The sequence below is a fragment of the Elaeis guineensis genome, chromosome 2, assembly GCF_000442705.2.
Source record: "Elaeis guineensis isolate ETL-2024a chromosome 2, EG11, whole genome shotgun sequence".
NCBI lineage: Eukaryota > Viridiplantae > Streptophyta > Magnoliopsida > Arecales > Arecaceae > Elaeis > Elaeis guineensis.
Genome location: NC_025994.2, coordinates 102064560 through 102090038, shown reverse-complemented (window position 1 = coordinate 102090038; position 25479 = coordinate 102064560). Strand labels below are relative to the sequence as shown.

At 42.4% G+C, this 25479-nt stretch overlaps 1 protein-coding gene across 1 annotated transcript; it reads right to left on the bottom strand.

The window, feature by feature from the left end:
• Nucleotides 1-8628: 8628 nt before the first annotated feature.
• LOC105032297 (F-box/FBD/LRR-repeat protein At1g16930-like) lies at nt 8629-10745 on the bottom strand. Its single transcript, XM_010906707.3, has 4 exons — nt 9564-10745; nt 9264-9446; nt 9092-9160; nt 8629-9001 (listed from the first exon to the last, which is right to left on the bottom strand). Exons 1-4 carry the CDS (start codon nt 10458-10460, stop codon nt 8729-8731), a joined length of 1422 nt encoding a protein of 473 aa, XP_010905009.3. The 5' UTR covers nt 10461-10745; the 3' UTR covers nt 8629-8728.
• Nucleotides 10746-25479: the final 14734 nt, after the last annotated feature.

Below are 25479 nucleotides of genomic sequence, written 5' to 3'. Positions count from 1 at the left end.
CAGCTTGGACTGTGAGCCAGGACAAGCTTCCCTCCAGCTGACCGATCTTCTCCCGTGCAGCCGCCAGCTCGACCTCGAGAGAGCTGATCTTGGAAGTCTGAGCCCAAGATCGATCGCTGACATGCTTTCGGAGTTCCTCGAGCTCCGTCACGAAGTCGGCCTTCTTCCGGGTGAACTCCATGAGCCTCTTTTTGTGGAGGTCCTGAAGGCGAATAGCTGATGTCACGACTCTTTCAGTTCGAGAGCTGGTGTCTCAAGGAGGCCGATTTAACTGATGTGGTGCTCAATCCTTGGCATCCCATTAGAGGTTGTGTGAATCCAACTACAGCTTGGGTTGATAATTTGGGAAGCCTTAGATCGGCCCTAAAAAAATGATCCTTGGCCAAGAGAATTTTCAGTAAAGTGCTGAAGGACAAATTCTTGCATGATGTGGAGCTCCTTGATAAGGAGGCGAGCATTGAACTGTCCTCTATGGAACTTGAAACTAGAAGAATTTTGAGGAAGTCCCTTGATGAGATTTACCAAAAAGAAGAATTGTATTGGAAACAAAGATCGAAGATTACTTGGCTTGTTGAAGGGGATAGAAATACTTCCTTTTTCCACAAGGTTGCATCCGGGAGGAGAAGAAAAAATATGCTTTCTGGTCTAATGGATGATAAGAATGTATTCTCTTCTCAAGAGGAGATTGAAGCCAAGCTAGCCTCTTTCTTCAAGTCTTTATTTGCTCATACTCATAAGCCCAATATTTCATTTGACTGGAATTTGTTGTTTGGTAATTGTACAATTTCCTTGGAGGATCTTGATAATGAATTCACTTTGGAAAAGCTGAGAAATGTAGACTTCTCTTTTAAATCACCGAGCCCTGTCGGTTTCACATTTGCTTTCTTTCAACAGTTTTGGGACCTCATTAAAGATGATATTATGGTTATGCTGGAAGAATTTCACAAAGGATCCTTAGTGTTGGATAGATTGAACTTTGCTTACATCACCCTTATTCCAAAAAAGGAAGGCATGCTCTCGGCTCGGGATCTTCGTCCAAGTAGCCTTCTTAATGGGCTCTACAAGATCATCAAGAAGGTGCTTGTAAGGCATTTGGCTTCTGTTCTTCTTGATTTGATTGATCTTTCTTAGTCGGCATTTGTCAAAGGCAGAGTCATTATTGAAAATTTCCTCAGTGCTCATAAGATGGTCTCTTACTGCAAAAGGACAGATCACAAAAGTCTAATGTGCAAGCTCGACTTTGAAAAAGCCTTTGATAGAGTGAAGTGGGATTTTCTTTTCGATGTTCTATTGGCCAGGGGCTTCCCACCTAAATGGATTTCTTGGGTCCGGAACCTTGTCTTCAGCTTTGGTGTCTCTCCTTGTTAATGACAGATCTGGAAGATGGATTAGGTGAACATAGGGCTTGAGGCAAGGTGATCCTTTCTCTCCTTCTCTCTTTATACTTGCCGTTGACGTGCTTGCTAGACTCTTCAAACGGGCTGGTTCTCTTGGAATCATTGAAGGAATTGGTTCACATGTGGAATTTAAAGGACTTATGAGCCTTCAATTTACTGATGATACTCTTTTGCTCTGTGCCAAAAAAAAGGATAGTGTTTTGACAGCTAAGGCAATTTTGTTAGCTTTTGAAAAGGCATCTGGTCTAAAGATCAATTTCCATAAAAATTCAATTGTGTGCCTCAGCATGGATGATTCAGGAGCTTCTTTGTTTGCAAATTGGATGAACTGCTCTAGGGAGGTTTTTCCATTCAAATATCTTAGATTGCCTCTTTGTAATAAAAAGGTACCAAAGCGATGCTGGATGCCTCTTATCGAAAAAATCAATGCAAGGTTAGCTTCATGAAAAGAAAGATTACTATCTTGGGATGGAAGATTTACCTTGGTAAACTCTATGTTATCTGCCTTGCCCTCCTACTATATGTCTGTCTTCAAATTGCCAAAGTAGGTTATTAATAAAATTGAGAAGATCAGGAGAGCTTTTTTTGTGGAAGGGTAAGGATACCATTAGTGGTTTTCATTGCTTGGCTAATTAGGATTCTGTGTGCAGATCGAAGGAACAAGGGGGTTTGGGAATCAAGAATTTAGAACAAATGAGCTCTGCCCTTATTGCCAAATGGGTATGAAAATTCTTATGTGGGTCGGATAGTTCGTGGCACAGCCAGATTCAAAGAGCTTATTATAGGAGAAGTAAGTTTTGTATGAGATCAAAGAAATCTCTCTCTAACTTGTCGTCAATTTGGAAGGACGTATGTAAGCAAAGTGCAGCATTCTGGAATTGCCTCTCTTTCAAGCTGGATAACGGGAGAAATATCGGATTTTAGGAAGATTCCTAGATTGATGCATCGCCATTGAGCTTTCTTTTTGCTGGTTTGTATGAAAAAGTTGTCAAACAGCATACTGCCATTTGCTCACTTTGGAATTGGAGATCTCTATCTTGAAAAATTGCCTTGAGAGGACCTTTGACGTGGGAAGAAACTAACCAGATTGAAGAATTGATGCATAGTCTCTCTTTTGCTAGGCTTTTGCGGATATTTGATGTACGGGTTTGGAAGCTAAATCCCATTAGAGGCTTTTCGGTTGAATCTTTCTATTCATTTCTAAATAATGGTGGCCTCCATTGTCTCTTCCAGAAGATTATTTGGAGGTCATTAATATTAGAAAAAATCCGCATATTCTTTTGGTTGGCATTGCGCAACAAGCTCCACATCGGTGAAGTGCTTGCAAAGAAAGGATGGTAGGAGAATGTTCGATGCTCGCTGTGTGGCAGCAACTCAAAATCTTTAAACCACTGGTTCATTAGGTGTCCATTTACTAAGAGTATTTGGTTTGCCATCAAAATGCAGCTTCAACTTAAAGGATGGCGTTCTAGCTTGCAAGATCTTTGGACAAATTGGAGGATTAAGAACAAAAATCGATTGGCTGGCAGTGCAGGCATCCAGCTCTTTGCAGCAGTTTGCAATGGAATTTGGAGAGAGCGGAATAGATAGATTTTTCTGAATAGAAGCTCTTCAATTCGTTCCACCCTGTTCAAGATTTTAATAAATTTTCACAACTGGGAATGCCTCTATGCACGGAAGAAGGATGACCATGAGTGGCTTTGGAGCAAACTTGTTGGTTCAACTAGTTCTTTGTGATTTTCTTTTGTTGGCTTAACTAGTGACCTTTTCCTTTTCTTCCTCTCTGTAATCTTCCTTCTACTACTTTGTACATTCTTTTGATCTGAATAATAAATGGGGGCTGATCCTTCAGTCTCCACTTTCTTCAAAAAAAAATATGGTGAAAGAACCAGCTGATCCAAGAGAGTGGCCAAATAGAGAGAGGTCCAAGCGCATCAATGAGGTGGAGAAAGGGGATATGAAGGATGATGACAGTGGCACTAGCACAGGAAGGATGATATCAAGTGACAAGAAGAGGATTCTTGCAGGGTGGAGGAAGACAACGACACTATTGATGCAAGAGTGCTTGAAAAGGATTCATCCGGGGTAGAATCACTTCCTTCTTCTTGGCCATGAATATTCTTGTATGAAAGGCGGAGAGCGACCATGTTGTCTTTCTCGGCAAACTGGAGAAGAATGTAGGGATTGTACCAGTTTGAGGGTTGTATTTTACTGGAGACAAAACTGGAAGGAGCTTTAATCGGTAGGTTTGCGGAGCAACTGGTCAAGCTCTATCTGGTGGCCTAATTGCTATCTGGTGGCCTAATTGCTATATCGGAGGAGCTAGATGAAGTTGATTTCATGTTTGCATCGGATCAATGCTTGTATAGGATCTTTCCAAATGCGAGAAGAACCGTGGATTTTTGTAGCTGTCTATGTTAGTTTATGGTCAAAATTAAGCAGTGTTAACTCTTAATCCTCTATCGGTGATCATGAGAGATTTTAACTAGATTCTATCTATAGAGGCGAAGATGGATGGGACACCATTTCAAAAGAATTGGTAGAGTAGAGAATTTAGGGAGTTTCAGCATCAAGAATCCTTGGTTGATTTAGGTTTTTCTAGGCCAAGATGCACAAGGTGCAACTGTAGAAATGGAAGGGCCTGGCTGTGGGAAAGATTAGACTGGGTGTTGGCGAATGAAGGGTGCCTACATCAGTATCTGAGGCATCAATCAGACACCTTCCTCAAATTAGATCCGATCATCCAATTTTTCTCTCATTGGAAAAGGAAAAATGGAAACCAATTCCTCTTAGATTTGAGAATATCTAGTTGTCATGCAGTGAGTCCTAGGTCGTTGTGATTGAAGCTTAAAATTCTTCTGTCCCCGACTCTTCACAATTCCTAAGAATCTGAAGAACACCAAACTAACACTAGGAAATTGGAATTGAATATTGGTGGGTAATCATCTATTGAATTTTTTTATTTTTTTTGATGTAAATGAGTTAGTGAAGACCTAACTCAGGAGGTTTCTTTCATTGATGTAATGTAGATAAGTACAATATTTTAGGTCTATTATAATTTAGAGGAGTAAGAAGCAATCAATTTCACAGTTCAGATTATTTCTTTCAGGTTAGATACAGAGTTCATGCAGTTTTTAAACACAGAGTTCATACAGATTTAAAAACAGTCTTCAGATTTTAGCATCAGATCCCTGTTTGCAGGTTTGTTTTGCATTGTAACTTGCTGAGTTATTCTTCCAGCAATGCATATCAGTGGGTAATCATCCATTGAATATTGAAATAGAGGCTGCCACTCTTCAACTAAAGGAGATCAATGAAGGATGCTTTCAACCGAGTGAGTTAGGGCTTTTTAGATCTAAGCTAGGTGTATATTATAGTCTTCTCAAATAGCAAGAAATATTTTGATTCTAAAAATCTAAAATTCGATGGAATAAAGATGTTGACAGGAAATAGAGAGACTGATGGTTTTTCATAAACCTATTCATAAATCGTGACACTGATTTCCTTTGCGGTGTTTTTCATTTCTTGAAATAGAGAGAGAGAGAGAGAGACTCATGGTTTTTGCCTCTCCAGGATATGATTAGTTTAACCATGCAAGTATGTGGTGATGATTTATTATGATTTTCTTTTATAATTATAATTATAAGAATGATACCCCCATATGATGCGCAGCAAGATAATGAAAAATCAAATTATCCTCTTAACACCTTGCTCTCCTATACTCAAAAATCATGGTTCCACCGCCTGTAGCTAGACATGATGATAAAGGAGGTAGAGAAGGCTGAACGACAATAAAATCTTATGCCATGTTTCAAATAATATTAACTCAGTATCAAATTGAGAAATTAATTTAATGTGGTGGTGGTAGAACAACTGACTGAGCCAAACATCCACAAGAAATTTGCAACCAAATGTCGAAGTTATCCATAAACCTATTTCTTTTTTGAGAGAGAAATGCTTGATAAGCATTTGAAGAAGGGAATCTGACACTAGCTAGTTGGCTATATTTCATGTTATATATAGATTCTTGGTGGTAACAAGGGGTACTACAGCCTTCCATTTTGACACTATTATTGTTATAAGAGAGTTTTATATATGACAGATTGCTATAAAATGCTAAGGAGCGAGCTTCTTCTAGAAAGTCTAAAAGCAGGACAATGTTATCTTATCGTTTGCACAGACTTCCAAGCAAATAAGGCAAAATTTATATTTTAACGTTAAGAAGAGCCTTGAAGGATGCTACAAGATTTTCACATATTTTATGTGCGAAAATCAAAAAAAAAAGATTTGTGGCATTGCAGCATCTTCCTGACTCTTCTCAAAGCTAATAATATTTGAAGAGCTACAAGCACAACACATAACTTCTATGAATCTGGCGCACAGTTTTTTGAAAGTTCAGCAGATCATGAGACAAAGGTCACACGATTGTTTAATTCAGGCTTCCCCCCGCACATTGTTGGTCTGTATAGAGACAATGTAGCATTTAAAGAAACATCTAATTCAGCGGCTCTTTCAATTTTAGCTAACTTGTTTCAGTCGTTATACTTTTGTCATGGAGAAAAAGGAATTCTCTGTCATTGCATAGACAACTTCAGATAACGACTAGAATTATTTAAACAAGTAAAAAATTAAAACGACTAAAAAATTTTCTCAACTGCTCATGCTCTTTCATGCCCATCTAACCAATACTCAGCTTTCAATAAAAGAAACTGTAGATAATATTTTAGGAGTAGGTATGTTCCTGAGTCCTGAAAACTTTCATGGTGATTTTAGACATGATCATTTTGTTTCAATGATGCTGTAATCTCACGAGAAACTTGGTGCTTTTAACAAAAGAGTGCATTGCGTGAACTTTCAAGTTCTTCAGATAACTCAATATTACCAATGAACCTAAATATAGATCAACCAGATAATTTGGATCGGCAACCAGAGAACAGAGCTGATTCTAGAATAAAAATGATGAAAATCATAAATGGCATATTATTTGCAATATTTAAGTCTAGCTGATGTTAGATGTTGTGATCCTCACTTGGGACTTACTGTCTTGCAGAAGTTTTTAGGTTGTTCAAAAAACCAAAGACTATCCTTGTGACAAAATAGACATTGTTAAAAGAACTAGTTTAGGACATCAGCAATAAAAGAAAGAGTTGATTTGTAACCAAAAAGAAAAAACAAAAAAGTTGATTCAAGAACAAGAATAATGGAAACTTACAAACCTTATACATGTCAAGGAGGATGATTACATAGATTGGCATTTTCAACAAATCAATAAGGTTTCTTAAGCCTGAAACAGGTTGCTTGCTTCTTTGGATGATTTCAGTTTGAACTAGAAACATATCTAGTCATCTGTTTATGCCATTACATTTCTGGTTAATAGATACACATAATTTAAGCATAAGAAAACTCTAAATTTAAAGAACAGGATGTGTAATAGAAAAGAGAGTGATATTCTATAATCATTTTTTTTAAAAGAAAAATTTGCCAATAAACTTTCTGACGATGCAATGCTGAAAGGGTACAAATGAAAATAGACTAGGCGCCTGGCCAGAGAAATGCATCTATTACTTTTGTTGCTGTCAATCTCCAGGTATAGGTTGCTGATGATTTCAAGGAAGCAATTAACCCTCTTCTTTTTTTATTCTTCTTTGACAATTAATGGCCAAGGAAAGTACCAGTTTCATAAATATTTACATCAATAACCCAAATCCCATCGAGGAAGGAAGGTTTTACTTACATAACAGATTTAATCAAAATTTTTTTCTACCATTGACTTGCAAACTATGACATAATCACGTGTAACTTTAGTTCATTTGAATAGTTCAGAGAAGACCTCACCAAGTTAATTAGATCTCATTTTCAGAACTTAAGTAACATAAGTTGTTAAAGATAATTTAGATTGGATGTAAGAATTACCATCCATCTTTTATTGCTGAAAATTTTGTGTTCCTAGCAAAAACAACCGGCATGTTTTTCTCCAATGTCCAGGAAATTGATCATTTCAATGCTCTACTTGAATAAACAAGACTGTGCTGCATGGTAATGATCACATAAAATAAGTTTGAACCCTTGCAGGACAAATTTCAGAGTTTATTTCAAGTAGAATCAGCAAAAAAAACCTGATGAATTATCATTTAAATCATGCACTAGAATGATGACTATGACACTACAATACCATGAATTTAATTATTAAATGTTTTATGTGGAGTCCAAATCACTAAATTTCATCACTTGCTGGCTCCATTCCCTTTTCAAAAATATCTTGAGGGAAGATAGGGATGACATACAGGTGAGAACCAAGACTTTAAAGACAAGTAGTTTGTGAGGAAAAGCAGACAAGTGGATTATGAATTCACTTGTAATGATACTGGTTACAAATAAAAAAAAATATTTTTACATATAAAAATTATAGACTAGCATAGTCAAGGGAGGTTGTACATTTTTAAGTACGTATTGTGTCTTTTACCAACAAAAGTAAATATTGTGTGAATGGACATATCATATAACACGTTTTGTTCCTTTCTCAAGGGTCCACTTGTTTTAAACTTGAACTTTGGTTAGAGTGGTGTTTATCCATGCAGAAACATCTTGAAGTCCATATATCACCACACTCTGAGACTTGAACAAATTCAAGCTGCCCTTGAGAGCTTGGACCATCATGCAGGCATATCAAGGTTTGAGCTGCCACGAGCACCCAAGTTCGCACCTCGAACCACCATGAATCATTCAAACTAGGTTTGACCGATAAAAACTGCCTAATTTATCCTTCAATCACCAATCATATGGGTTCTTGAATGATCAAAAACTAATCATTGATGATCCTAAACAACTCTAAGCCAGGCCGCCTAATTTCTCACAGTCATTTTTCTCTTTTGGAAGAAAAGAAAAAGCTAGGAGAGAGAAAGAAAAGCTTAAAAAAAAAAAAAGAGAGAGAAGCAAAACTCAGGAATTATCACAGGAATCATCAACTAGAAGAATGACGAAACCAGTATAGTACAAGGAGATCTGTTAAATATTCCATGGAATTAAAATCGATTTCATTTCTTGATGGCTCAACTATCCATTAAAAGGTACAGAGATCTAATAGAATCAGAGTGGAATCATAAAGAAGTGAGAAGCAAGGAATAAAAGATACAGTATGAAATTTGAAGTACATCAAAAAGTATTCCTAAGGAAAACATATACCATAAAGTAACAAAAAAGAGCAGCATCCAACTTAAATCGATGAGCATATTGTATTGAGAGCTAGAGTTGAAGTTTAATTGATGGTTAGGAGGTTATTGGCTCAACCCTACATCAAAACAAATATTTCAAGATAACAAAACCAGCTTCTTTTAAACATATGTTACTTCAGTATGTGGATTGATTATCCACCTTAGGAGTTTTCTTTTCACCCTCATGTGGTGACAGAATGTCTGCTCGATAGCTTGGATGTGTATTTCCTCCAGTGCTATCGCACTCCCAATTAAGAACTTGGCTAGCTTCATTTCATCTGCAACTCCTTGGAAGTTCACCAACTTAATTTTTCTTAGATGATGCTGCAAGCAGTTATATGAAACCTTTGGCAACTCATGAAACTCTGCATCATCAGACTCCATATCACTATCCTGCAATATTTAACATCACCAGATGAGCACTGCTATATTTATAAATATGCATAGACCAATTCAAAACTGAAGGAGAAAAAAATAACGTACCATCATCATCTGATGATGTCGTAAGCAACTGATTGAAGCCTGAAATTCTGTTTCTTTCCTTTCCAAAGACTGAAAGATACAATACTATTTGATAAGCATGAATATTGGTAGATGGATATTCCCAAAACCAAAACAATGCGGCAGAGAAAGGTTTTCATAAAGGTAGCAATACCATTTTCGTAGCAGTTGGAACAAAGATCATGGAGAGGACTTCCAAAATTGGAGAAAATTCAAGGAAATTAGCTATTGCAAAGATTGTGTGTGTACTTGTCATACTCCCTTTCAGCTCCAATTGCTTGAGTCTTTGAAAAAATGGTGGAAGACCTTCTGATAAATTCTTAGAAATTACAAATTCCTAAAATCAAAGGAGACATATTAGTGAACGAATCTAAATTTAGACCTGACCTCAAAAAAAAAAAAAAAAAAAAAATCTAAATTTAAACCTCTAAGTTTCTCGACAAATAATACATACCTCAATTTTCGGAGTTATCAACCTTAAGAACTTTGCCTGGCCAAACTTACTGATAAAATTCCTGAAGCTGATATCCGTATAAATATTAAGACCTTTGCAGAAGCAAATCTCAGCATCAATCAGATTCACTGGGTTTGTTAATGAAAAAACCTGCTCTGGTAGGTATCCTTTGTAATAGAAAGACTGCAGATTGGGCATGTCAAATTCGATTCGCGACCATCGACTATGAAAACATATCAGCTTCATGCTTTTGAGATTTTGGCAACGAAGCTCGAGGTTTTTCAGATGCTCATAAAATTCTAATACAAAACTCCTAAGAAGAGGGCAGCTATCGATCAGTTGTTGAAGCACCTGCGGTTTCACACGAGGACGACTCAGTCGAAGTGTTTCCAAACACCCAAAATCCATGCGAACACAAGCATTAATACTGCAATCTTTCAAACTCAACACACGAAGATTCTTGTAGGTCATGAGGCCTATCGGCAAAAGGTGTTTGTCTATCGAAGGACGATGATCACTGCTGAGGCAAGCGGTAGGATGATCAACAGCGCCATCTAGATAAAACTCTTCAAGCCCTCGGCGCATGGAGAAATATATCCAATCCTTGAATTCGCTGAAGTGGCGAAAACAGTGGTTTGTTCCGTGGAATTGAAGTCGCAACTTTCTAATGGGTGAGTGCTTGCGGTGCTGCAATGCAGCATACAAGTCACTGCTGCATACTAAGTTACTGCAATCGATATCGAGCACGGGGACGCGGATCCACAAGTATCTCCACCTTTTTGATAGGAGGCTGGTCTGCGCCGCGTTTTTGGTGGGTAAGAAGGATAGGATATGCAGAAGAGCAGCATCCGACAGATCGTTAATGCCATGGTTCTTGTTTGTAGTAGGCTTTGCCATGAGATTGGAGAGATGAATTAGAAGAGTGCACCAAAAGAAAGCGTTGAAGGAAAACAGATTCAGATAGCAAACAAGTAAGACGCCTCCTTTCTCTGTTCTCTTCGACGCCTCCTTTCTCTATTCTCCTGTGACTTGAGAAAGAAACAGAGAGGGACGGAGAAAGGAAAGGGACAGAGGGCGAGGAGGAGAGTTAAAGAATCAGGGTTCCAATGAGGTGGAGGCGTATCGGGTCCAGGTTTCGAGTTATTTGAAGACCAGGAGGACTCTATATGGAGATAATGACGCCCGGAGATGCGGCGCGGGGGATTAGTGACGTGGTGGCGAATGAAAAATCTCGCAACGGAACGTATTTGAAAGGGCTCAGAAGCCGCAGCGAGTCACGGCAGGCTCGTTGGTCGCTCCAAAGGAGTTCGCCCATCTAAATTTTTGGAGGGGTCGAGTACATGAAGAGAGTGGGGCTACATCAAGTGGTGGTGGAAACAGACGACGCCTTGGCCGGTTATTTTTCGAAGGGGAATGGGAGGAAACGACTTGCTTCCCCACTCTTTATTAAAAAAGGGCTATTTATAGGATAGTAGTTGCAGTAGGCTCAGCATCTTGCTAAAATGCTAACGACAAATAAACTGAAGAAAACCCATACTCTGTAGAATTAAAAAGAAAAGAAAAAAAAAAAAAGAAACTCTGGACAATCAACTCCACTGATTCTCCCTTCTCCAGCTTATGAATGATTAGCTTTTGGGAACAAAAATATACCTTGGCCAATCGACCCAGAGGAAGGTGGAATCTCAGTTGGTCAAGCAGTCAACTTCATCACCAACCGATCTGACCTTTGCTTCTTCACTACAGTAACTTCAGTGATAGGCTTTAAACCCCCTAACACCCCAAACTATGGTGCTTCTCATGACGATTTGGTGAGGAAAAACTGCATGGCATGGTGAAAGAACCAGCAATTGAATTGTGTTGAAAAAACTAGAGAGAGAGAAGAAGAATTTTTCTTATTATTTTTTCATATCCTGGCTTTAGGGGTTCTCCCCATTTTATACAAAATTTTCTTGTTATTTTTTGGAAGGTGATAACACATTTTTGATTATCCCTTAAACAAGGAAAGCATTTACAATTATTCAAGGAAATACAGGGCTATCAATAGGTGTGCAAAGCTGTCAATACTCCCCCTCAAGATGAAGTGAAGATATCACGAAATCTCATCTTGCTGCAAATTGAAGAAAATATATAACCACTGAAACCCTTTGTTAGAATGTCTACCAACTGATCTGAAGATTTAATAAATGATAAATGGATAACCTTTTGATCGAGCTTCTCTTTGATGAAATGGCGATCAATTTCTATATGTTTAGTTCTGCCATGTTGAACTAGATTGTTGGCAATGTTAATGGTAGCCTTATTATCACATAACAGAAATAGAGAAGAGGACTGAAAAAGGCGTAACTCAGTGAGCAGTTATTTCAACCATATGACCTCACAAATACCTTGAGCCATAGCTCGGTACTCAGCCTCCGCACTAGATCGAGCAACAATGTCTTGTTTCTTACTGCGCCAAGTTACAAGATTACCACCAATAAAAATACAATAGCTTGAGATTGATCGACGATTATCTATAGAGCCGGCCCAATCAGCATCAGAATAGGCTTCAACGTTGAGATGTTTATGATGAGAGAAAAAAAGATCACGTCCTGGACAACCTTTAAGATATCGAAAAATTCTATATACAGTTTCTTGATGGCTTTCACGAGAATCATGCATGTACTGACTCACAACATTGATTGTAAAGGCTATGTCCGGTCTTGTGTGAGATAGATAGATCAGTTTACCAACAAGATGCTGATATCGTTCACGATCAACTGACTTACCACTATCAGTAGTAAGACGATGATTTTGCTCGATAGGTGTGACAGCCGATCGACATCTCAATATTTCTGTTTCAGTCAATAAATCCAGGATGTATTTTCGTTGAGAAAGAAAGATGGCATGAGATGATCTGGCTACTTCAATCTCAGAAAAGTATCGTAAGTTATCCAGATCTTTGACTTCAAAAGATTGTGCCAATTGAGTCTTCAAGCGAGCCAATTCTGAGAGATCATCATCAGTAAGAATAATATCATCAACATAAACAATTAGGATGGCAACCTTTCCTTTATTATGACAAAAGAACATAGTATGATCTGCATTACTCTGGTGGTAATCAATTTCAAGTATTGCATGATGGAAATGATCAAATCATGCTCTAGGAGACTGCTTTAGTCCATATAGTGATCGACGTGGCCGGCAAACCTTGCCATTGGTTTCTATGCTTGTGAATCCAGGAGGAATCTCCATATACACCTCCTCTTGAAGATCACTATGTAAGAAAGTATTTTTCACATCAAGTTAGAATAAACTCCATCGGAGATTTGCTGCACAAGAAATGAGAGTCCAAACTATGTTGATCTTGACTACAGGGGCAAAAGTCTCCTCGTAATCAATGCCATATGTCTGTGTATACCCTTTCGCAACTAAACGAGCTTTGTAGCGATCAACTTTACCCTCAGGAGTTTGTTTCATAATATAAACCCATTTGCAACCCACTGGTTGTTTTCCAGCAGGTAAGGAAACCAATTCTCAAGTTTGATTTTTCTTCAAGGCTTGCATTTCTTCAAGCATTGCTTTTTTCCACCTAGGATTTATCATAGCATCCTTCCAATCTGTTGGTATAGAGATAGCTTCTAATGATGCAATAAATGACCTATATGTAGGTGATATAGACTCATAGAAAACAAAATTAGCAATATCATAACGATATCGAGAAAGAATAATATGAGAATGAGAAGCTTTTTTATGAGCAATAGGAAGAATTAAGGTAGGATCAGGAGGAGAAATATCACCATTGTCAAATGAGGATGCTGGAGCTGAGTCAGAGGAAGATTGTTGGGTAGCGATAGAATACACAATGGGCTCAGTTGAAGACTCTCTTTGTCAATTAAAGTCACTATTCAGCTGTTCATCAGTTTGCTCCTGCTCAGTCTCTTCTGTTATTATAATCTTCCCCTCTCAACTAGTAGCTCTAGAAGAAATACTAGGAGAGCAAATGAACTGTTGGGCTAAAGGTAGTTGAGTAGCTGACTGTATTGTTGAAACATTATCGAAGAAGGCTTCGGTCTCTCGAAAAGTGACATCCATGCTGACAAATATTCATCTTTTAGGAGGATAATAACATTTATAACCCTTTTGAGTAGCAGGATATCCCACAAATACACACTTCAGAGCTTTTGGATCAAGTTTGCCGACTGTCGGACGATGATTTCAGACAAAGCATACACATCCGAATATCCGAGGAGGTATATTAAAAGAAGACTCCCTCTGTAGGTATTCAAGTAGTGCCTTATATCCCAGAGTTCGAAGAGGCATCCGATTAATTAGATAAGCCACAGTGAGAACTGCCTCACCCCATAAGATTTTTAGAACCCGCATAGCAAATAACTAGGATCTAGAAACTTCTAAAAGATATCGATTCTTCTGTTCAGCAACACCATTCTGGACTGGTGTATCAACACAAGTAGTTTGATGGATAATTTCATGAGTAGTTAGATACGCATGAAATTCTTTACTACTGTATTCTGTGCCATTATCAGATCTCAATACTTTAATTTTGACACTAAACTGGATATCGATTAATTTATGAAACTCTTTGAAACAGCATATAACCTCATCTTTAGCTTTTAGAAGATATACCTAAGTTACTCTGCTGTAGCAGTCAATAAAAGTCACAAAATAACGGTGTTCAAAAGTAGAGACAGTACTACAGGATCCCCATACATCTGAGTGAATAACATCAAATGGTTTAATACTACGGGTTCCTGAAGCTGGATAGGTATTTCGAGTGTGCTTAGCATAATCACATGCATCAGAAACTAATTGTTCTTTAGCACAAGAATTATATAAACTGAAAAACTATTTTGATAACACAGAAAAAGGGATATGTCCAAGTTGATAACACAAAAAGATTAGATAGTGCAAAATGAGAGAGAATATTTGAAGAAGAACTGGAGGATGTTCTAGTCAAATCGTTAGTGGAAGGAGCACTGCCAGAAGGAACATTAAGTCTGTCCATGATTCGTCAGAGCATCTCATCAGTAGATAATGAACTTTCAGTATTAATGGGTGGAGGAGTTGTTGATGCCTCTGAAACATCTTTCTCTGTATGCTCAGAAAGGTTGGCCTGATGATGATTAGTGTTTGCACCAGAACGACCTCTTCCTTGATGACAACCCTTACTATAACCAGAGAGATGGCCATGTGGCTGCCAACAGGTATCACGAACATGTCTCATTTTATTGCAATAGGAACATATCTGCATATCTCCATGTCCTCGAGATTGCTGAGATTGTAGCTGAGGTTGAACAACCATTGCAGAGCGGATGGTATCTGGAACAACCATTACATGACGGCGAGTTTCTTCACTTAAAATTAGAGATATGACTTGTTCAAGGGAAGGCAGATCTGTACTTCATCCCAGAATCTAAATCCTAATTGGATCAAATTCATCATTGAGTCCAGCAAGGAAATCAAAGATGCGCTCTTCTTCAGTGAATTTTTTGAACATAACAGCATCTTCAAAACAACAAGCTTTGAAGGGGTGATAAAAATCCAGCTCAGACCATATATACTGGAGTTCTGCCATATAAGCAGTGATAGAAAGATCCCCTTGTTGAAGAGCACGCACCTTACGTCTGAGCTCAAAAGCGTGAGCAGTATTACCCTGTTGTGAATAAGTCTAGGTAGCAGTCTCCCAAATTTCTCGGGCGGTTTCAAAAAAGGATATACCTTGAGCAACAGAAGGCATCATAGAGTTGAGAAGCCAAGCCATTACAAGAGAATTCTTCGATTTTCATTTTAAACTTTCTGTATCTCTAGAATGCGGCTTAACAGCAGTTCCAGTGAGAAATCTTTCAAATATGTGAGCTTTGATATATAACCTTTCGAGACCACAAAAGATAGGTGAGAGGTCCGTCAAGTCGAACAGAGCTAATCAAAAGGGAAGGATTGTCCATCACGAATCAAGAAGGATGGACCACCTCACTGATTGGCTTCAATACCACTTGTTACTTCAAAATATGCTCAAATAATAAAAAAAAACTACTGGATGATTGTCATCCTCCTCTTCTTCTTCTTCTTTTTAGAGAAAGAAGAAAAAAAAAAGAAATAGCAAAAAAAAAAGGAGGAAGACAGTTAAATAGGGAAAGACTGACCTTTCTCTATTTCAAGTGGCGATCGGTGGCGGTGATGTCGTTGAGGAGAGAAGCAGCGGCGGCGATGTAAGGAGAAAAGGGTGTCGATTTGGAGCAGCGGAGATGCATGATTGACCGACGAGAGTGTCGTCGGAGGTGGGCCGTGGAGATTTGAGGAGATGCGGCGGTGATTTGAGGAGAGGGGTGGCGGTCGGAAAAAAAAACTTGGTGAGGGTGAACGCAGAAGAAGAATAGGAAGGAGAAGAAAGGAAAAAAGATGGTGGTGGTGTGCGGCAGTGATTTGAGCAAGAAAGAAAAAAAAACTCATAGATTAGATCCCTTAGGCTATGATATCATGCTGAAAAAATTAGAGAGAGAGAAGAAGAATGGGAGAAAAAAAAATTTTCTTATTATTTTTTCATATCCTGGCTTTAGGTGTTCTCTCCATTTTATACAAAATTTTTTTGTTATTTTTTGAAAGATGATAACATATTTTTGGATATTTTTTAAATAAAAAAATATTTATAATTATTCAAAAAAATACAGGGCTGTCAATAGATGTCCAAAGCTGTCAATAAATTGTAGTACATTTTCAAAACCGAGGAAAAAATAATTAAACAAAAAACAAGGCTGAGAAAGAACGCAGGGAGCGATGATGACTGGGTGCTCAAGATGGGGTTCGTCGGTGGTTCGTCGGAGGTTTGGTGATACGACTCTGCTTCATGTGGGGCGTTTCAATGCTTCCCCGGTGCTGACCGGTGCGAATGCCGTCCCACTGGGGCGTCGTGCGTTGCAACCCAATGCGTCTCGCGATGAAGGCGTGCCGGGCAAAGGTATTATGTCCTTGACTGATCCTGGTTGTCAGCCTTCAGCTCCCTCAACGCCGTGGAGTGATGTTTTCAGGGATGTTAATGCTTCCTCCTTCCGGAAGGGCAGCCTTAACTCTTCTTCTTCCCCTGCATTAAACTCTCTGGCAGGTAACACTAGTTTTACTTGACCGGCATCATAGTTGGGGTGTGGGCCATCCGGCAAAGAGGTGTAGAGCTGGCCAGCGAAGGATGAGCTCTGAGAGCGAGCTCATCTTCCCTGGAAGGCCTGATGTGGCAACGGTATTTCTTCCTTCTGATGTGCGGCACCTCCGGCGATACGAGCGACTGGCTTGTGCCGGTGTTGTCCAGGTCGTCCCGGTCAGCGATCTCGCCCGATCAACTGGTCCTTCTCTCATTGCTCAGGCCCTAAGAAGACTTGATCCCCGTTTCAATTGGGATCCGATTGTTCTGGGGCACAACCTCTTCCTGGTCCTGTTCCCATCTCGTTCAGCCTTGCTGCAGGCTTCCCGGAGAGGATAAGCAGACACTCCTTCTCCTTCTCCGTGTGGCCATGGTCTTTTCGGTGTCCCGCCGCATACTTGGGATGCGGAGACTGCTAGAAGATTGATCTCTAGCTTCGCCCTTCTGGAAGGAGTTTCCACGGCAACCCTTGGTGGCAGGGATCTCTCGAGTAATTCTTTGTGCACCGCATGCGGTGCGCACCGCTTTTTTTCGTTGGACCACGCAGCCATATTAATTTTATTTTTTAATTTAAAATTTTGAATAATAAAAATATTTTTTATTTTAAAAAAATTATGATATTTTGTAGCTTGTTATGATTTTTTTGAAGATATATTATGATTTTTTGAAAACAGAAAGTTATAAAAGGGAAAAAATATTTTCATTATTAAAAATTTTATGAGCAAAATTTTTTTTCATAATAAAGAGATATTTTTATCGTTCAAAATTTCAAATCTAAAAGCAAAATTGCAAGCATTTAATGAGCGTTGGGAAGCAAGGACTACATGGTCCAATGGGATGGCGTGGTGGACTCCACATCAATTTTATTGCACCGCACGGGGTGCTCAAAGTATTTCTCGGGTTCTCTCTGTTTTCAAGCTTTTTGCTCTTTGCGTAAGGATTGAGGATGCTAGGGGTTAATACCTCGATTGTGATGAAGACACGGAAGAGGAGGGGAGTCATGGCAGATGACATGCAGAAATATTATTACTTTCATTCTAGACACCTCAATACATAACTTCTAGAGTCGATCTTAACTTTGGCCATCGACTTAAGTTCGGATGGCAGATCCATACCTCGATCAAATCAGCTTTTAGCCCGAAGATGGCTCTCAATGACTTTAGACTGTTAGTTTTTTTTCTTTTCGTTAATTATAAGTATTTGTTTGTTTTTTATGATGATACTTATAAATTTAGTTGAGATTGGACACCTTTATTTTATTAATATTTGAATATTATATATATGATTCAATTTTTTTATATATTTTTATTAATATAAGAATATTATATGTTGGTGCAGAATTTCGTCGAAGCCGGAGAAGCTGGAGTCGAGATGACCGCGGTCGCCGCCGGGACTTGCAAGGGAAGTCTAAACCGGAGTTGGGGGTGCTCCGGCAAGACCTTCCGATGCTCAAGTCAGTACTCTGCTTCAACAGAAATAGAGTGCTCGAGAAAAAATTTTAGCAGAGTTTTGAGATAGAGTTCAGAGCTTAGAGAAGAACGTATCTGAGGGTCCTTATTTATAGACGGAGAGCGTAACTGATTGACAGCGACGTCTGTAACCGCCTAGTAGTGGGCTGTTCAGAGCCGTCTGGAGTTTGTTACGGAGAGTAGTGGCGTTAGGGGTCGTTCAGGGCCACGTGAAGTTGGTTACGGAGAGTGGAGTGGAACCACGCAGAATCCGTTGCAGAGAGTGGAGCAGGGTAGCGACCCTCGTCGTGGCTTGCCAGAGAGTGGTGGAGCCGCGTGGAATCCGTTGCAGAGAGTGGAGCAGGGTAGCGGCCCTCGTCGTGGCTTGCCAGAGAGTGGTGGAGCCGCGTGGAATCTGTTGCAGAGAGTGGAGCAGGGTAGCGGTCCTCGTCGTGGCTTACTAGAGAGTTCGGATCTGTCAGCTGAAGCTCGGCTGGGATGTCTGATGGAGCAGAATGGCTCTCTATCTCGTCGATCCAGGAGAAGCTCGGACGTTTTCAAGGTCACTGATGAGTCTACTGTTGTCGGAGGCCTTGGGCGCTGAGGCTACAAGTGAGGTGCTGAGGCTACAGGTGAGAACCATCTGCTGTAGAGACTCGAATGAAGACTTTCAGTTGGCGAAGTCCGATAGGAGCCCAATTGCTTGGGAAGTCCGTCTGGGATTTGCTTGGTGTGGAAACTCGTCTGAAGATTATCCGCCGAAGAAGTCCGGTTTCAGAAGGAACTTGGCGGAAGGTCGGCCGGTGGTGGACTTCGGATGGCGTTGGGGAGGCTCATCTGCTGGAGGAGTCTGAGGGATCCAGAGGCGATCAGCCGTTGTAGAAATCCAGCTGCTGGAGTCCGTCCATTGCGAAAGCTCGCCTGAAATCCATCCGCTGTGGAAGCTCGGACGGAGTTCGATTCTTGTGGGAGGCCGAAAAGAGGCCGCTTATTGTTGGAGCTCGATCGAAGATCGGTTGTCGTGGGAGCTCGGAGTAACGACCTAGCCGGTGGATCCTGCCCCATGGTAGAAGCTCATCTGGGATCCGGCTACGAAGAAGCTCGACTGAAGTCTATCTGTAATGGAAGTTCGAAAGAAATTTATTTACAGTAGAGGCTCGAATAGAATTTGCTTACAGTAGATATCTAGAGTAGACCGCCCGCCGTAAGAGTTCGGAGTAGACCGCTCATTGTAGGAGTTCAGAGTAGACTGCTCGTAGTAAAAGTTCGGAGTAGACCGCTCGTTGTAAGAGTTCGGAGTAGACTGCTCGTAGTAGAAGTTCGGAGTAGACCGCTCGCTGTAGGAGTTCGGAGTAGACCGCCCGTAGTAACTTGGATGGAGTCTGATTACTGTAGAAACCTCATTGTCGAAGAAGTTCGGATATTGACGAAGTCCAAAAGAAGTTCGGAGAATAGTTGATCACTGTAGAAGGTCGGCTGGTGGTGAGGCCCAGAGAGCTTTTGGGGTGGCCCGATAGATGAATGCAGAAGTTCACTATCGGAGAAGTCCGGACGGTCGAAGGGGTTTGGAGAGACGCCACACACAAAGTCGGAAGTCGGAAGAGCCCTAGAAGGGTCGGTCTTTTACAAACTTCGGCCAGGAGATATTTTATACCCAACACCAGTCCTCCTACTTCTGAGTTCGGGTTTTGAATGAAGAAAGTATAGAGAAATTCTTACGACTGAAGTTGCTTCCCTCGATTTTCACACTCGGTGATTGTCAGATATTTTGACGTTCGGCATGCTGGTACTAGAGCCTTTTCAAAAAAGATTTCTTCTTTTTGGAATTTTCGTCGGAGCGCTGCCCCAAGTACGACGCAATAATAGTTTTACTAATTGTCGGCCACCTTTAGCCGCTTGCCACTACAAGTGGGCCACACGGCGGTCATGGACTGGCCAGAGGAGTCCCGCAGTCATTATTGCTCCGGACCCCGTCGCTTATTTAAACCCGTCTCCCCCCTTCGGGGATTTCACTTTGTATGGGAGTTTCTTCGGTCCTTCCCCCTTGGCCTTAGGCATCCTTCGAGTCGTCCTCATCTCTACATCCCTGCATCTCTCATATCAGCCTAGGTTAGCCCCAGAACTTTCTCCACTTTCGCAGCCCCGTTCGTAGACTGTGCCGATCATCCTTCGCTGTAGATATGGGTGCGGACGCGGCTCGGATGTTGGCCCAGAATCTCAAAGCCCACGAGCAGGAAGGCGCTGCAACTTCTGGGTCGACGAAGAAGGCGAGGGTAGAAGAGACAGATCTGGCCGTATTTCGCCTTGATCGTCCAGAGCCCGCACTTAGGCACATCTTCAATCGTGAGTGCTTCCCGGTGTGCGTCATTGTGTGGAGAAACCTGACCTCTGAAAGAAGGTCATGCCCGCCGTCACTATGAGGGGGAACCTGACCTCAGAAAGAAGGTCATGCCCGCCGTCATTGTGAGGTAGCGAGACCCATGGCGCGAAAAAGATGGCGTCTACATGTACTTTGAAGATAATGCTGGAGTAATTGCCGAAAAGGGGGCTGGAAGAAGAAGTCATGTACTTAAAGTAATCCTCGACGATGGCCGGAACTGAGAGTTCGAAGTCTGATGAAGTCGAGCTTCCTTAGAACTTTTCTCTTCTTTTTTTTTTCATATATTCTTTTTCTTCTCTGGTCGTTTCTCTTTTTGTTTTTGGCCTTCAAGGCTTTGTAATGTGTACTTCACCAATGAAATGGAAATAAAATTGTCTATTACCTTGTCCATTCTGGTATTAAATGGTTGTTTACCGAACTTCTTTTGTCTTCTATCTCGTTTGGCATTGGCGTAATTTATAATTCCTTGTCTGTTCTTGCTTCGAGTCGTCATTTATCGAACTTCTTTTGTCTTTCGTCTCGCTCGATGTCGGCGTTGTTTGAAGGTTCCTGGTCATCGCTGTGTTGATTCGTCCTTAGAGACTAGAGACTTTCGACAAGGGTTTTCTTCCTTATTGAGACAAGGTCCCTTGAGTCTCGGCTTTCAAAGGCTTCGTAATGCACACTTTACTAATGAAATGAAAAGAAAATTTTCTCATTACCTCATCCATTCTTGCTTCGAGTCATTGTTTACCGAGCTTCTTTTATCTTTCATCTTGTCCGACGTCGATGTTGTTTAAAGATTCCTGATCGTCGCTGTGCTGATTCGCCCTTAGGGACTGGAGATTTTCGACAAGGATTTTCTTCCTCGTTGAGACGAGGTCTCTTGTGCCTTTGATGTAGTTCGTTTTTCACTTATCGCTGGCGTAGTTCGTCACTTTCTCTTTTCATCTCTCCTTTTCTTCTGCGTTCGAGGGAGGGTCTTCCCTCTGCTCTTGTCGGGGTCATGAGAGTGTAGAGGAGCCATTGAGGAGGCTTTCCTTCTTATCCAGTCTTGATAGATCGAGCCTTTGTTTGTATCAGGATGAGGTTCTCCTCTTATTTTCGACAGTCAGTTTCAGCTCATGTTAGGACGAGGTTCTCCTTACATTCCGAACAAGATTGTGGGGGCACGCAAAGGCCGCTCCCCCCATCCGATCTTTAAGAAACTGGGCCTTCGACTTTGCTCATGTTAGGACGAGGTTCTCCTCCTGTTCCTAACAAGGCTGTGGGGGCACATAAGGGTCGTTGAAAGGGCCTCTTTCCCCATCCGATCTTTAAGAAATCGGGCCTTCGACTTTGCTCATGTTATAACGAGGTTCTCCTCCTGTTCCTAACAAGGCTGTGGGGGCACATAAGGGCCGTTGAAAGGGCCTCTCCCTCCATCCGATCTTTAAGAAATCGGGCCTTCGACTTTGCTCATGTTAGGACGAGGTTCTCTTCCTGTTCCTAATAAGGCTGTGGGGGCACATAAGGGCCGTTGCGAGGGCCTCTCCCTCCATCCGGTCTTTAAGAAATCGGGCCTTCGACTTTGCTCATGTTAGGACGAGGTTCTCCTCCTGTTCCTAACAAGCTTAATTTCATTTGTATGGGGAAGTTACTTCCTATCGTTATAAGCTTATGCCAAAAAAAAAATACGCGAATATGAAAAAAAATTTTATTTAGGGCAAAGTTGTTGGTAATACATTCGTAGACTTTTCGAACCCTATAGCCATGGAAAGTTTGCTCCCCATCGGGGTCCTCCTGAGATGGAGTTGATAATCCCAATCCGAGGTCGATCTTCAGGTTGCTCCTCCCTCCTTGGTGGCTCCGGCTGCGGCAGGGCCCTAGGTCGGTCTTTTCTACCTTCAGGTCAGCGTCGAATGAATCTGTCGAGCCGATCTCTCCTGATGAGCTCCTCGATTTTATCTCAGAGCTGAATGCATTCTTCCGTGTCGTGGCCGTGGTCACGATGATAGAGGCAGAATTTATTCAGATTGCACTTTTTCGAGTGCGAGCGCATCCTTTTCGATCTTGGCAGCTGCTCCCTAACCTCCATCAGCACTTGAGTTTTCGATGCGTTGAGAGGGGCGTAACTGTGGAATCTTCCGGGGAGAGAGCTCCATCGAACTCTATGGTCCGGGCTTCTCTGCTTACGAGCTCGGAGAGGAGTCCAAACACGCCTATGTCCGGGAGGAGTTCGAGAACGCGGTCGAGCTTCACTCATCCCTTTTTCAACTGCGGGCTTGCTTGAGTCTCCTGCCTGCCGCTCCTTCGCGGTCACCTCGTCCTTCATCTTGAAGGCTTCTTCTACTCGGACATATCCTTCGGCCCGAGCCAGCAAATTAGCAAAGTCTCTGGGATACTTCTTTTCCAGAGAGAACAAAAGATCGTTCTTCTGAAGACCGCCCTTCAGGGCGGCCATCGCGATCGATTGGTCCAAGTTTCGGACCTCCAATGCGGCGACGTTGAAACGGTTGACGTAAGCCCGGATGGATTCTCCCTCCCTTTGCTTGATATTGATGAGGAACTCCGAGCCTCTCCGGGAATACCGGCTGCTAACAAAATGAGCCGCGAACTGGTGGCTCATCTGGTCAAAAGAGAAGATAGTACCCGACTTCAACGTCGAGTACCAGTTTCTTGCTGCTCCCTTCAGAGTGGATGGGAAAGCTCGGCACAGGATGGCGTCTGGCGTGCCATGGAGCAGCATCATTGTCCGAAAGGCCTCCAGGTAGTCAACCGGATCCGAGGTCCTGTCGTAGCTTTCGAATTGAGGGAGCTTAAAGTTTGGCGGAATCGGTTCCTGCATGATCATTTGAGAGAAGGGAGGGTCAGTACAGATGTCCTCACCATAAGTAGGGAAAGCGTAGTGGAGCTCTTCGATTTGTCGGTTCATCTCCTAGAGCCTTCGATCCAGGAGGTCCTCTCGACTGCGAGTCTCGAGGGTCTTCTGGTAGAGTGGAGGTAGAGATCCTCCGAGAGTGGAATCGTGATCAGACTGAGGGCTCTCCACCCTCGGATTCTCCTTTCCGAGGAAGATAGGATGACTGGCCCAAGTGGCCCGCCTTACTATCGGGTCTTGAAACTCCGACGATGTCCTTTCCAACTGCACTGACGCCTACGGCTGTTGCTGCTGTTGCTGCATGGCCTGCACCGCTTAGGTGAGGCCTCTGACCTGCTGAACCAGCAGGTCGAACTGCTCCATACCGACCGTCGTTGCCGGAGGAGCCTGAAAAACTGAAGGCGAGGCTGGAGCCTGAGATCTGACCGTGGAGGTCGTGGATCGCCTGGTGGATTCCTTTCGGGGAGGCATCAAGTGAAGATCTAGTAGGGGAAGGAGAGGAGGACGTCGGAGAAGATGACTGGAGGCAATCCCGTTGAGCACTCCTTCAAGAACAAGGGTACTGCAAAGACACAGGACCCCTTCCTCTAGTACCAATTTTGTTGGTGCAGAATTTTGCCGAAGTCGGAGAAGCTGGAGTCGGGATGACCGCGGCCGCCGTCGGGACCTGCAATGAAAGTCTAAACCGGAGTTGGGGGTGCTCCGGCAAGACCCTCCGACGCTCAAGTCAGTACTCTGCTTCAACAGAAATGGAGTGCTCGAAAAAAAATTTTAGCAGAGTTTTGAGATAGAGTTCAGAGCATAGAGAAGAACGTATCTGAGGGTCCTTATTTATAGACGAAGAGCGTAACCGATTGATAGCGACGTCTGTAACCACCTGGTAGTGGGCTGTTCAGAGCTGGCTGGAGTTTGTTATGGAGAGTAGTGGCGTCAGGGGTCGTTCAGGGCCACGTGGAGTTGGTTACGGAGAGTGGAGTGGTGGTCGTTGTCGCGACTTGCCAGAGAGTAGTGGAGCCACGCGAAATCCGTTGCAGAGAGTGGAGCAGGGTAGCGGCCCTCGTCGTGGCTTGCCAGAGAGTGGTGGAGCCACGTGAAATCCGTTGTAGAGAGTGGAGCAGGGGTAGCGGCCCTCGTCGTGGCTTGCCAGAGAGTGGTGGAGCCGCATGGAATCCGTTGCAGAGAGTGGAGCAGGGTAGCGGTCCTCATCGTGGCTTGTCAGAGAGTTTGGATCTGTCAGCTGAAGCTCGGCTGGGATGTCTGATGGAGCGGAATGGCTCTCTGTCTCGTCGATCCAGAAAAAACTGGATGTTTTCGAGGTCGCTGACGAGTCTACTGTTGTCGGAGGCCTTGGGCGCTGAGGCTATAGGTGAGGCACTGAGGCTACAGGTGAGAACCATCTGCTGTTGAGACTCGGATGAAGACTTTCAGTTGGCGAAGTCTGATAGGAGCCCAATTGTTAGGGAAGTCCGTCTGGGATTTGCCTGGTGTGGAAGCTCGTCTGAAGATTATCCATCGAAGAAGTCCGATTTCAGGAGGAACTTGGCGGAAGGTCGGCCGGTGGTGGACTTCGGATGGCGTTGGGGAGGCTCGTCTGCTAGAGGAGTCTGAGAGATCTGGAGGCGATCGGCCGTTGTAGAAATCCAGCTGCTGGAGCCCGTCTGTTGTGAAAGCTCGTCCGGAATCCATCCGTTGTGGAAGCTCGGACGGAGTCCGATTCTTGTGGGAGGCCGAAAGGAGGCCACTTATTGTTGGAGCTCGATCGAAGATCGGTTATCGTGGGAGCTTGGAGTAACGACCTGGCCGGTGGATCCTGCCCCATGATAGAAGCTCGTCTGGGATCCGGCTACGAAGAAGCTCGGCTGAAGTCTACCTGTAATGAAAGTTCGAAAGAAATTTATTTACAGTAGAGTTTCGAATGGAATTTGCTTACAGTAGATATCCAGAGTAGACCGCCCGCCGTAGGAGTTCGGAGTAGACCGCTTGCTGTAGGGGTTCGGAGTAGACTGCTCGTGGTAGAAGTTCGGAGTAGACCGCTCGCTGTAAGAGTTCGAAGTAGACTGCTCGTAGTAGAAGTTCGGAGTAGACCGCTCGCTATAGGAATTCGGAGTAGACCGTCCGTA